Source organism: Carcharhinus amblyrhynchos, chromosome 15, assembly GCF_965287045.1.
Source record: "Carcharhinus amblyrhynchos chromosome 15, sCarAmb.v2.hapA, whole genome shotgun sequence".
Lineage (NCBI taxonomy): Eukaryota > Metazoa > Chordata > Chondrichthyes > Carcharhiniformes > Carcharhinidae > Carcharhinus > Carcharhinus amblyrhynchos.
Genome location: NC_137338.1, coordinates 47,488,885 through 47,502,562, shown reverse-complemented (window position 1 = coordinate 47,502,562; position 13,678 = coordinate 47,488,885). Strand labels below are relative to the sequence as shown.

Below are 13,678 nucleotides of genomic sequence, written 5' to 3'. Positions count from 1 at the left end.
TTTGCCCTTTAATTCAAAACGCTATATTTGATTGGCTCTTTAATGCTCACTGCATAAATAGTTAAGTACATTCTGGTTTGCAAAACGCAAATTCTTGTGTAAAAAAAAAACTTAAACCTTTGTTATGACCAATTGAGGAGATTGAATAGAAGGAAGCCAGTTTACCCATAGCCAGCTGATCATATAACATGTCCAGTCTAAGCCTCACCCACCCTCTTAGGTGGCTGTAAGAAATCCACGACATTATTTTGAAGAAGAGTTCACTGGTTAATATTTGTCCCTCAACTCAAATTGTCAGAACAGGTAATCTGGTATTATCACGTTGCTGCTTATGGACCTTTGCTAAGTGCAAATTGGCTGCTACTGTTTCTGCATGACAACAGTAACGGCGCAGCAGAAAGATTTAATTGACTGTGAGGTACTTTTGGGTATCCTGAAATCGTTAAAAATGCTATATTAAAAAAAAAAGTTTCACTCTTCCTTTTGCACCCTGATGTGATCTAAAATAACTGTAACCTCCCTGACGATCAATTTATGCCTCCCATAGGGCTTGAAAGGACATTTCCTGTTGCTTTCCATTTTCTTTGAAACCTTTCTCAGGCAGACCAGAATCTTTTCTTCAAAAATAAAGCAAAAGGTTTTTGTATAACTTATGTATTGATCTTCACTTTAACATGAACTTCGTTTTTTGTAACTGAGCAAAACCTGTTCTGGGAACAGTTGGCAGCCTGCCCGGTGCGCTCAAACGAGTGCGTGCCCAAATTTATAGGGTCTGAATAATTCATGCTAGCTTACAGCACAGTGCTGGTGGTGCACCGGCAACTAATGAGGGATACACAGAACCTGGTCGGCAGTTCAGATATAAAGAAGTATACGTCAACTTAAGAGGACAAGTATTATTTCAACCTTTTTAAAACTTCCAGTGAATTTCAAATATTTGTTTGTGTTGATCAAGTCTTTGGGGAGGGTGGGAGGGGTGGCAGGGTGAGAATGCTGCCAATGAGGTGAAAGAAAACGTAACATGGAGATACAAAATGGAGTCCATCAGCAAGTGACAGTGGATAGCATTTGTTCGCCTTGACATGGTTAAGCACAATAAGAACATAAGAAATAGGAGAAGGAGTAGGCCATCTAGCCCTTTGAGCCTGCCCCGCCATTCAACAGGATCATGGCTGATCTGAAGTGGATCAGTTCCACTTTCCCACTTTCTCCTCATAACCCTTAATTCCCCTGTCTATCAGAAACCTAGCTACCTGTGACTTAAATATATTCAGCGAGGTAGCCTCCACCACTTCAATGGGTAGAGAATTCCAGAGACTCACCACCCTTTGCAACAGGGTATCAGTGCGTCTTTTTCCAATAGAAGTAGCACACCTGGTCTGTCAGAAAATCATACCAGTTCGTAAAGCCATAGTTATTGGAGGCCAATCAGCTACAGGGTATCACTAGCAAGTACCTTGGGGTAGGACCCTAGGCTGAACCATCTTTAGCTGAAACTTGAATGACCTTCCCTCCGTCATGTGGTCAGAAATGGAGATAGGAGTTAATGACTAGTAGTATTTCAATCCTTTTTGCAATTCCTCTTAATGGGGCAGTCTTTCCCGGCTTGAAGCTGTGGTCAACATCTGGTTTGTGTTAATATGGAGGAAGTAACATTTGTATTTCATGTGCCAAACAATGACATGAAGGTCTAACCACATACACTTGACATTCAGTGGCATTGCCATTGTCATCCTGGGGGACACCATTGACAAGAAACTTAACTGGTCCAGCCAGCTACAGGAATTGATCAGAACTTGGGTACTTTGTGGCAATTGACCCACCTTATGGTTCCCAAAAGTTTTTATACCACCTGCAAGACACAAATCAAGAGGCTGACAACTCCACAGTTTCCCTGATGAGTGCAATCCAACAACAAGTTGTTTAAATACCCACCACCTCGAGGACAATTTGAGATGGGCACTAAATGCTGGTCTTGCCAGAAAATAATTTTGAAGCATGGAATGCCATCTACTATCCCCTGTACTATGGAAACCCTGTACTTGCCAAACTTCAGCCTCATATTCCCAGTTAAACTGATGAATGTGTTGCCCCGCTAAGAGGAAATGTTTTGGATGCAACTTGAAACAGACAATTGATTCATTTGGCATATCTCAGCATTAGTAGTTCTGAAGGATGTGGTGGTATAAAGGTTTATTGCACATGCAAGAGCACAGCCACAATATGTAAAGCCTTGACATTTGAAGAGCTACAGATACATGCTGGGCATAAGGTTTTTATTTGTACAACATACATCGATCCAATTTGTTCTGTTCTTCCCTTGCTCCATGATTAGCGATCACAGGAAGTTGTGAATGTAATGTGCATTACTCTGATTGACATCAATGCTGAATTCACCAAAATGTTCCTTATTAAGTTCTGTGGAAGAAAAATTATGGAACTGCATATTTTCATTGTGCAGAATACTTGATTGATCGAGTTAAATGAATAAATGTAGTTTTCATTCTGAAGGCTATAGCAGTTACATTTGTCATCCTTTTAAGCTAAAATATCAGGTCCTAATTATGTGATTCCAGAAAAAAACGTGTGCTGAGAATTGATGGATTATGGAATAATGGATGATGTACAAGGACTCTGTGGACCTTAGGATTTTTTTTCACAGGTCGTCTGATTAGTTGGGCAGTCTGTTTGTAATAGGTGCATTAAATACAAGATTACATTTAAAAAGACGATTTTAAAATGTGAGGTTTCAGTGACCAAGTGCACTATTTTGTGTGAGGATAGTTTGATGGTGTAATATGTTCGAACATCAATGTAGAGTGATGAGAGACGTGTTTGATTCTTCCAGAATTCCCCCGCAGAGTCATCATGCTACGGATTTGGGTACTTAGTGGAGGGCAGGTTCAATACTATATCATGCTGTGCTTTTATCCACTCGACCATTAGTCTGTGCTATGGTGTCTTCGTGATGAACTTCATAAATACCTAACTATAAGGAGGAGAGTGAAGCAGATGATCAGAAGGTTGTGCTTTCACCACTTACTTGTGGATTTGAAACTAGGTCAAACTGATAGGAGTACTGAAATCACTTTGATTTCAAAGTTGCTAGGCAACTCACAAGATACAGGGATAATTTACTTCAAGGTCTGTTCTAACTCTCGAGAACACTTGTGTAACGATCAAGGTACTGTGGAATTCATTAAAGCTTTTAGTTTTGGAACAGCAGTTTACTTTGTAAAGCACACTGGTTTTATTTTAATTATATTTTAATCTAATGGACATGAACAATGTTGTCAATTGTAATAATTAATGAAATGCAAGATTCCTGCTCTCACGGGTGAGATTGGATTCCAGTGGAACTGAGATTTGTTGGAAGATACTTTGAATATACGATACTGATTTCTTCGTGCCATAAAGAGGGTTAATAGGCTTCGCTATATCAGAGTTTTAATGTAATTCACTGATTCAATGTTGTACAAATAAAATATATAGAGAACAAATATCTCAGGGAGAAATTGCATGCAAATGGAGCATTCTGACCTGTGTTCATTTTGAGCACAGGATTAGTGCAATCTATTTAGTTTATTGAATTTTAATTTCCTATGATCAGGTTTAGCACTTTAACTCCTGGAATAAATCATCATTCATGTCATGAATTATTTGTGATATTTATTGATATAACAGAAAATGCAACAGAATCAGTAGATGGCTAACAATTATTCTGAGATTTTTAAAAAAATAATGTTCTTTTCTTCAGGGAAGATGACATCCCACCAGCAGCATCTACCAAAGGTTTCCATCCAGCTAGTTCCTCTGAAAATGTTACCCTTACGTCAGCAAACACATATAATGCCCACTACTGGCAAAACAAGAAGCCCATCTACGAGTCAAATCCATTCAGTCAGTACAACGGACACACGCTCCACTCAATTACAACGACATCTAGTCAACCACAGAACCGACCACTGTATACAAACGGAAGCCACCACGCCACACCAAAGGCAATGGTTGTTGCTACAAGAAGTCCATCTTCACAAAACCTAGCAAAATGCAATGGCTCACTTAGTCGTAAGACTCCTTCACAGCACACACTCTCCTATGCTGTTAGTCATTCAAATCTTCAGCGAATGGGTGGCATACCAGTCATGATACCTGCACAGAACAGGGCAGGATCTCTGGTATAGGTAACATTTCACTGATAGACTGAAGACTATACTCCTGTCCTAAATTTCAATTGCAGACTGATATTTTTCATGTTTTAAAAAAACACTTTCTTGCAAGGTCCTCTTCCTGATTGGTGAGAGGGGTTATGTAAAAGCAAAGCCATTTCATGCCTGAGTTTGATTTAAATGCAGTTGCATTTTGTCTTAAATTAACATTTCTGAAGTCTTATTTCGCTTTTCAAAAGTCATCGACTAATATTGATGTGCTTTCCTAAGGTTCTTTAAAACAAAAGTACACGTTATTCCAAAAGGAACAAGACAGTTGCTTATGATTAAAGATGAATGATTTGAATAAACCTTCTTAATTTCTGAGGGACTGAAAAAGTGTCTGAAATTAAGTTACTGTCCTCGGAGACAGGAATACCTAAAGATTTTTTTTAAGCAGGAATATCTCAAAATTATGATTCCATCAGTTCACTTAACCTTCAGATGCTTGTAAGCACATCTGGGAAGAGAATAAGTATTTGAGTGAAGGACAATGTTGAAATGTAAGAATTAGTTCTGGAAAATTAACAACTGAATTCCAGAAGTTCAATAACTAATTCTAAGTGCATTGCGAAGGCCAGGAATTGGTGGAAAAGTAGTTTTGTCAGCTGGGCCATGACTGTGGAATAATGCATTTTTCTCTGAAGGGAATGATTGTGGTCTCCTCCAATATGGATGTTCTAAGACGTTGCAACACATTGTTTTTGCTGAAACACAGCTATGAAACAGTTCTGCAAGAAGGACAGTGATGCAAATTACAGGTAGCGAGACCCATGTGACATCATGAGAAAACTAGACTGCTTGAGATGATTTAAGAAAAATAAATGAAAATGGAATGCAAGTACTAAATGATATCTTTAGCCACCAAAATGGATTTGCAAATTATCGGACTGAACATGCTCTTAATTGCTCTCCAGAACAATAAACCGGTATTTTACAAAGTTTTGTTTTCACATCAAGGTTTAAAATGTTCGTTGTAGTGGAAAAAAATGATTTCCATTGGCTAAAGTCAGTGTTTCAGCACTTTGTTGTAAAAGCTTTGGTTAAACATTTACTGAAGAAATATTTCTTTTCCCTATTAAGAGATTAGGTTGCACTTGTATTGCAACAATTAATTATGTTTACATTTTTTAATAGTGTTGATGACTCTTGCAACTGTTATACATTATTTGCATCCGATGGAATCCTCTAGCTGGCAGATTGCTGGTTGGCACAGATTTCCGGTTCTCCCACTGTCTTGGAACTGCTGGGCTATAATTGCCCAGCTAAAAGGCTGTTTTTCAGGGTGCAAGAGGCTGAGGCCCAACGCGAGATTACACCTTTGAGTTCTGAGAGTTACTGTGGAGGTCTTTTGCTGACATGGACACGCCAACAGATTTCACCCAAGTACCAAATTTTGTCTCAATTACCAGTGGTGTAAAGCACTTAGCTACGTACCCGAGTTATTTTATTTAATTAACAAAGCTGCTTCCATCAGTGTTATGTAAATACTGACTTGCTGATGAGAGCAGTGCCGAAGCAACTTCTGCAGAAGTTACCTACCACACCAGCTGTGTACAAGTCTAAAGACTGTTTCTTCACCCACCCTGTAATGCTGCGAGTCAAAGCAGCAGCCTATGGACATCAGTTTAAAAGGAGATCTCCAGTGTCACTGGCACATCAGTGGAAATAAATTAATTGGCAGAATTGAATGAAAACTCTCCCCGAAGGCGCCACTGATTTTTCAGCCGTTTGTGCATGTTTCAGTTATTGCATCAATCAATTAAAAGAAAATTATTTTTTTGATTCTTCTGCACATCTATAACTGTTAAATGTACAATAAAACTCATTAGCACTGAAAAATGGCATTTTACACTTAATTTCTAAAAAATGGGCATAATGTGATTAACATTGTCAGTTTATCAGGGTTCAACCAATTGTAGAAAAGAAAGCAATCAATTTTGATGACTAATAATTAACCAGTAATTTTGGTCTGAAATTGAAGAGGATGGAGGAATAGAAGCCATTTGGACAAACGCTCTTCTTCTTCTGGGCAGATGCTTGAAAAATAATTGCTTGCCTATTCTTGATCAGTCATCAACATTTCCAAACAACTAATGTGCTCACTTTTCATTGTCCAACAGTCAAATGCTGCCAGGAATGTTTCACTGATCATGCAAAGTACGGTACAATTTAAAATTGTAATTTTGTCTCCACCAGAAATGTTTCAAGCTTTTCAGTCCAAAAAAGGCTAAAAAGATTATGGCGCCAAAATTGGGCTCCCTTATGCAGACAGTTTATATTCCAGGTGCCCTTTTGGTATTAAAATAGGGGTGCCTGTATTGTCTATAACAATTCCCACATGGCCTGGGCCCAATGTCATTTTGTTGAGGGTTATGACTTGGATGTAAGGAGTGTGCACCAGACGTATACAGAGTAGCCAGATTGTGATATCAATCAGCATGTAAAGCTGATTTAGAGCCAGTACTTTTGATTTTTGAGCTTGCTGTTCTAGCCAACGCCTTCTCTTAAAAATGCAGAGCTGAGCATATGTTCAGCAACAAGAACACAGACAGACACATATCCGCACACAAACATGTGCATGCACACAAGTGGTCTGTGCTTAGGGAGTTGTGCTGCACATAGAGAAGGGCTTAGTTGTGACTGCAAGGATTCTGGTCAGGCCCCTTTCTCTCCGTCTTGAGTGCTGTAATTGCAATCACATTTGAACTGAGGCAAGTGGGGGAGATTGAGCAGAAGCAGCAAAAAAGACTAGCTGTATTGCACGGAGGAGGAGGAGGAAAGAGCTCTCTGTAGGAAGTCTCATTCACTTCCAGTATTCCAGATGCCTTTACCTCCCACTTAGCAAGGATGAATTAATGCATTGCCTGTACTTTACAAAAATAATGTTCCTAAAATTTAATTCAAAATGACTAGATCTGGTGACCATCTCATTGCATCCTTTCTAGGATGAATTAGGTATGATCTTTATATAGTGCTAACTGCTGCTACAGAGAGATAAGATTTTTTTGTTTATATATCCAATTCAATCAAAGTCCAATTCCAAGCTTCAGCAAGTGAGACATTCCCGATCCAAGCTGACAAGACAGGCCTCTCACTCCCTGTCTTGGACTTGATCTACATGATCCAAGCTGATTCGAACAGGCATTGCAAGGCTCCTCCAAGGCTTGATCTCATTTGCATTTTAGCCAAAAGGCCGAGATGCCGTTTAAAAAATTTGCTTCAAATGAAACCTCAGTCTAACCTCATGATTTCAAGCATGTTGATACTACACTTGACCTTAGCCAAAAGGCTGAGAAGCAGCAATGTTTCTTTTGCCAGAGGAGGGAAGCTCATTGTGTTCTTTCTGACCAGAGAGAAGGCAGAGTGTGCACTTAGTTTTGTCAGGAAGGGGATGTGGGGGAGGGGGTGGATATCCAGTGTTGCAAGGTGGCATTGACTGCACAAGTGCCTTTCCAACTGCCTCATTTAAATCCTGAATTGCATCACAACCACTTGGGAAATATGTAGTTTGTGTGCGATGATGCAGCACATCATACAGGTGAGGGCCCACTATCCTGGCAGCCATCACAATTGTCTGTGCCAGTCTGTTGTTCCCATAGCATTTGAGCCACCCCATCAAATCAGAGGATGACTGTTAGGAGTTCATGACTCTCTGCTTGACAGCTGGCACGTAACTTCACTCTACACGAGTGCCATGGTACTTGACAAATCATAGAGCAGTCCACTGGGGTTCTGAAGAAATAATTCCATTCTTTAAATTTCCCAGAGGGAGTCCACCAGCATTAGCCTGAGTGTGTGTCCTGATTCGCGATGGCCTCCACAACCTAACCATTGAGGACCAGACCTTGCCATCAAGGATACAGGGAGCAACTTGAGGAACTTTCAGCAGTTCCCCTTTCCAGCCAGCTGATCCCTGATCACATCAGTCAACTATGATTCCACTCAAACACAAGCCCAAATTGTGCAACAGTCAAACATCTGGGTTGAATGTTCTGTTCTGCCCACCACAGGAGTCAGAGCAGGCGAGGGGCAGACCAAAGGTCCGCTAACCTCGGGCAGGAGTTTTTGATTTCAGGGTGAGTGACACCAGAAACTCCCGCCTATAATGTTCTGGTCCCTCCCTTTTGGAACATCAGAGTCCTCTTGGCTGCAATGCTGAAATAAACATTACCACAATGCAATCATCCACACCGACCTCATCCAACAAACCAACCAATAGTAGATGTGTAGTCAGCTATTGACCCTGATGCATCCCCTTTTTGATGGTACCTTTGCCTGACCTATTGAGTTCTACCTCATTGGCTGCAGCATAGCTGAAAAGAGACTGCAGATGGCTTTGCAGGACATCCTCAAACAGCTCTGGTCTCAGAGCAGCCGTGTCAAACCTTTTCCTGTGCTACGGGGAGGGCACATTCAACTTGTTTCTCACCACATTAAACTTTAATCTTTGAAAAAAGCTGACATCTGAAGGGAATTTGCTGAGCAAGAAAAAGTCAAAATGGTAAATTGATAATTAAAAACAAGAACTGTAAAGAAAGATGATCATTAGACTGTGAAAGATGAGAATGTTTGTCCTGTTCTCTCTCTCAGCCTCATCCACTGTGAGGTAGGGTGCAAGGATCAGTGAGAACCATGAGACTGAGAGTGAAACAGAAATGCACTCCACCCCCCGCCGAAACCTCATTCTGTCTGTCTCTCCAACATACACACCCTTCTCTGATACACACAACTGCTCTACACCTACCACCTCTCTCACACATGCATACACAGCTGTCTCACATGTGCCTCTCACATGCATGCAGACACCCTTCCCTCATGTACATACACCTTTCACGCATGTGCACACACACGTCTCATGTGCATGCTCCCACCGCGCCCCCCCCCCCCCCCCCCCATGGCTTTTCACTTTATTGATTTGTTAATTGTTTAATTTGCCACCTTGTTAACTTTTAGTCTGTTAATTTCACTTTAAATTTCCATTGGTCTATTCAAAGGAAGCACCCCCGCTCTTCACACTCTGTCTCTCCCCCTCACTCACATTCTCTTTCACCAGAGCACCCAGAGGAAAAACACACAGTCACCCAAGCCCTGAATGTAAACTGACGCTTAGGTAGCAGTGCAAACCACTGTGTCATTGTGTTGTAACACTTCAGCTATAGCCAGCAGTAAGTACACATGCGTGAAGAAAAGCATGTGCGGTGTGCTAAGGCAACATGTACCCCGTAATGCTGTTGGAATTTGACAACCACTAGTGAATACGTTGAGAGAGCAGTTGCAACCATACACATCTCTAGTCAGACTCATCTTTCATGCTCCCTCAACCAGGTAATGTTGATAGATGCAGCCACACTTGTATAGTGCTTGCTGTAATACTGCTGGTACCACTGTGAGTCTCTACCCCATATAATTACCATCTTCCTGGGATTTAGAATGGAGGAGTCATAAAGAAGTCTATGGGTGGTTGGAATTCCTATTCTATTAGTACAGTTGGAATAACTACACTCAGCTTTTTAGGAAGCTTTGATAATGAAATAAGAAAGCAAAAAGTTTCGATGTGCAATCTTATGAATGCCACCTGAGGAAATTAGTGTGGATAGTCAGTAACAGACGACTACCTTTGAACAAATGGCCCCAATGCAAGCCTCCCCAGTGTATCATCCCAGAGCACAATTCAGGTACTTAAATAAGCACTCTTGCACTGTTGTTTGTCATCAGCTTTTTCCCATGCAGGTTTACAACATGCCTTGGATATCCTACAATGACAGAGCCAACGTACACAAAACAAATGTTGCTTCTGGCATTTCAACTCCATACAACAAGACATTCATGTGGTTCCACCATCGTAAAGCGATAATCGGATAGAGGGCAATTCTTGTTCCTCATCACATAATAATGTCCCAAAGCACTTCACAAGAACATTATAAATTGAAATTTGACATCCTATGAGATGTTTGAGAAGATAACCAAAAGCTTGGCCAAAGAGATGAACATTTTAAACGGAGAAATTGGCGGTGGTGGGGGGAGGGGGAGGGGGAGAGGGGGGAACACAGCTGCTATTTGTGGATCAGTTAAAATCTGGGTGCTCAAGAGGCTGGAATCAGAGGAGCATGGATATCTCCGAGGTCTGTGGGGCTGGAGAGATTGCAAAGATGTTGAAAGGCAACCATAAAGAGATTTGAAAATAAGAATTTAAAAATCAAGGTGTTGTTTAACTGCGAACCAATGTGGGTATTATGGTTCGTGATAAATTAAACCAATCACGGTGTGTGAACTTCTACTCAGAAAAAATGTTATCAAAAGATCTGCTGTACAAATCACATCTGAGGAACAGTGCACTCCTCTTAACTGTTTTCATTTGGGAATGGGTAGGTAATTGTACTGTAATTATTTCACTGATACAGTATGCTAAGAATCACTCAAATCTGATCTGCCAAATTAAATCTTGAATTAATTTACTAACTTAATTCTGAGCATGATTTTAAGCTGAAAAGCTGAGGTGAAGGGACATCACCCACAGTGGAGAAGGGTTCCAAGGTTAAAGAAGTGAAAGGAAATGGGATAATGTGATTCTGTGATACCAAGTTTGTGTTTTAAGAGCTTGAAATGACTACTGAAACCCCAAGTATAACAGAACTTACTCAGATTACCATTAAATTTAACAGTGACTTGTATTTACATTACAGTTTTCACATCCTTTCACCTAAAAGCACGTCATGGGAACATTATAAACTGAAATTTGACGCTACATAAGATTTTTGAAAAGATAACCAAAAGCTTTTTTTATTCATTCATTGGACATGGCTGGCCAGCATTTATTGCCCATTCCTGGTTGCCTTTGGAGGGCAGTTGAAAGTCAGTCACATTGCTGTGGCTCTGAAGTCGCATGTAAGCCAGACCAGATAAGGACAGTAGATTTCCTTCCCTAAAGAACATTAGTGATCCAGATGGGTCTCTCCTAAAATCAACAATGGTTTCATGGTCATCAGTAGATTGTTAATTCCAGGTATTTTTTATTGAATTCAAAATCCAGCACCGGCTATGGCAGGATTCAAACCCAGGTTCCCAGAACATAGCTTAGTTTCTCAATTAATAGTCTGGCATTAATACCACTAGGCCATTGCCTCCCCTTGGCCAGAGGAGCATTTTAAAGGAAAAGGGAGAATTGGGCGGGTTGTGGAGGGGCTGTGGGCGGTGGTGGAGGAGACAGAGATCTGAAGTCTCAGCCACCAATAGTGGAACAATTAACATCTGGGATGCTCAAGAAGCTGGAATCAGAGAAGAATGGATATCTCTGAGGTTGTGAGGCTGAAGGAGATTGCAAAGATGTTGAGGGGCTACCGTAGAGAGATTTGAAAACAAGAATAAGAATTTTAAAATCAAGGTGTTGCTAAACTGGGAACCAATATAGGTCAGTGAGTGAATGTAAGGAGCTGGATGTAAGGAGTCAATGTAGGTCAGTCAGTGAGTATAAGGAGCTGGCAACAGAGTTTTGAATGACTCAGGTTTATGGCGAGTAGAATGTGAGTAATGCATTGCAATAATCAAGTCTAGAGTAACAAAAACGTCAACAAGAGTTTCAGCAGCAGATGAGTTGAGGCAGGAGTAGAACTGGTTGATGTTATGGAGATAGAAATAGGTGATCTTAGTGATAATATGAATATGTGGAAGGAAAGCCAGGAAGATTTTCATAGACGTGTATAATCATTCCTGCTACTTCTTTCCCCAGGCAAGGTTTAATACTTTGGCACTATTGGGCAGTATATCAAGCTGTGGAGATCATTGGCATGAAAGGTGGACAGGTTGGTAAAGAGAATGGAGTGGAAAAGCCCCAAGTTAATGGAAAAGAATCAAAGTTATGAATGAAACTGACACTGAGAGAGCAATTTGATAATAAAGTGGATACCTGTGAGCAGAACGATATTTTAAATTCTCTCCAGAGTTTGGAGATGTTGGAGATAATGATGAGTGATCAACCATAACATTAAAGAGAGTGTTGTATGATTCTGTGACATAGGAAACTAATAACATGACAGTTAATGGTAACATCTATAACTTTAGAAAAAATATATAGGCTGTATTCTGGGGTCACCTTTGTTACAGGTAAGGGAGTACAAGCATGTTTCCAAGAAATGGAAATTCGAATTGAAAGTAAGGAAGATTGAAGAAATGGTCAAAGGTAAGTTCACACAGAGAGAGAAAGAGAGAGCTTGAAAATATGGGGTTTGAGTCAGTATCAGAGATCCTAATCAATTCCCAGAGTGGAAAATTGAATAAATTGAAATTAAAACTTGACACTAGTTATAATAGTCTTACAGAATGAAAGAGTGAAATAAATCAAGGGAGGATCCTTGCAAAGATCATTTAAAATATATCTGGAGGAAAACGGGAACTGAAGAGAGCCAGTTTTTATTTGAGAGTTAGAAACGTTCCCAAAATGTTGGAAGAAAAAAGTATTGAAAAAAACATTACAAGAGACTATTTTCAGCAAGGGACCAGAAAGGATGCAGAGGGGAGATGAAAGAAGGCTTTTTTTTTCACGTTTCTGTTTAGAAACTTAAGTTAACATTCAGCGATGAGTTTGATCCACTGCAGCTAATGACATTACCTGCTGTATGGTTATTCAGGACACATGAAAGTTCCACATTATGTGCCCTCTGGCTTGGGAGCTGCCCTGATAATTTATTAGATCAAACTACTGAAAAAATAAAGAATTAAAATGTCCCATTCACAAAAGGTAGAATAAATCTAATTCATCAATGCCATCCCATTAGTCCACTCTCAATCATCAACTAAGTTATAGAAACTGTCATTGACAGTGCTATCTTACAACACTTGCTCAGCAATAATCTGCCCATTAGTGTTCAGTTTGCATTTTACCTGGACCATCAGGGACAAGACCTTTTTGTAACCTTGGTCCAAATGTGGACAAATTCATAGATGAGGCTCAATGAACTTCTTACTTTGGACTTTCAGATATTCTTATAAGATAGTGTTGATTTTCTTCAGCATCTGCTGAGGGCTATTTTCATTTCCTCCCTTACAATGATGATATTTCTTTTTCAGTATTCCAACTATGTGCAACATTATGCATTTAACTTTGGATGATATTGAACTAGTGTTTGTGTTCTGGGCAGGAATCACAAGTTACATTAGGAAGCCAGACAAGACCCCAATAATTTATTTTTGGCATAAATGTGAGGATAGTACACCTCTCTCCATGACTGATTCCACTTACAAAGTGTGGATCTTTTATGGTAAAACAAAGTTTATTGAGTGTCATCGTTTAGATATAATTCTGACAAAGGAGGCAACTTTCTAACTTATGACTGTCCCACTTCCAAGTAAGTCACATTGATGCATTGATCAAACCTATGCTTAAACAGTTAGCAACCCCAAGCATACTTGCTTTAACAATTGCTAACAGTCTTGAAGCTTTCAGAGAGAGAGAGATTTCTGGAAGCTTGCAA

The 13,678-nt window shown here is 40.0% G+C and overlaps 1 protein-coding gene across 3 annotated transcripts in view; it reads left to right on the top strand.

The window, feature by feature from the left end:
- The window catches only part of igsf11 (immunoglobulin superfamily member 11), a 272,948-nt gene that overhangs the window by 170,097 nt on the left and 89,173 nt on the right, over nt 1–13,678 (top strand). For 2 of the 3 annotated variants that reach the window (XM_080203902.1, XM_080203903.1), the window contains one exon: nt 3,758–6,035. The exons of the other annotated variant lie outside the window; for it this stretch is intronic. In XM_080203902.1, the coding sequence (XP_080060028.1) occupies nt 3,758–4,184 (427 nt within the window). In that variant the 3' untranslated portion in view covers nt 4,185–6,035. Of the gene's footprint in view, nt 1–3,757; nt 6,036–13,678 lie in introns of those variants that run through there. 3 annotated transcript variants of the gene reach the window in all.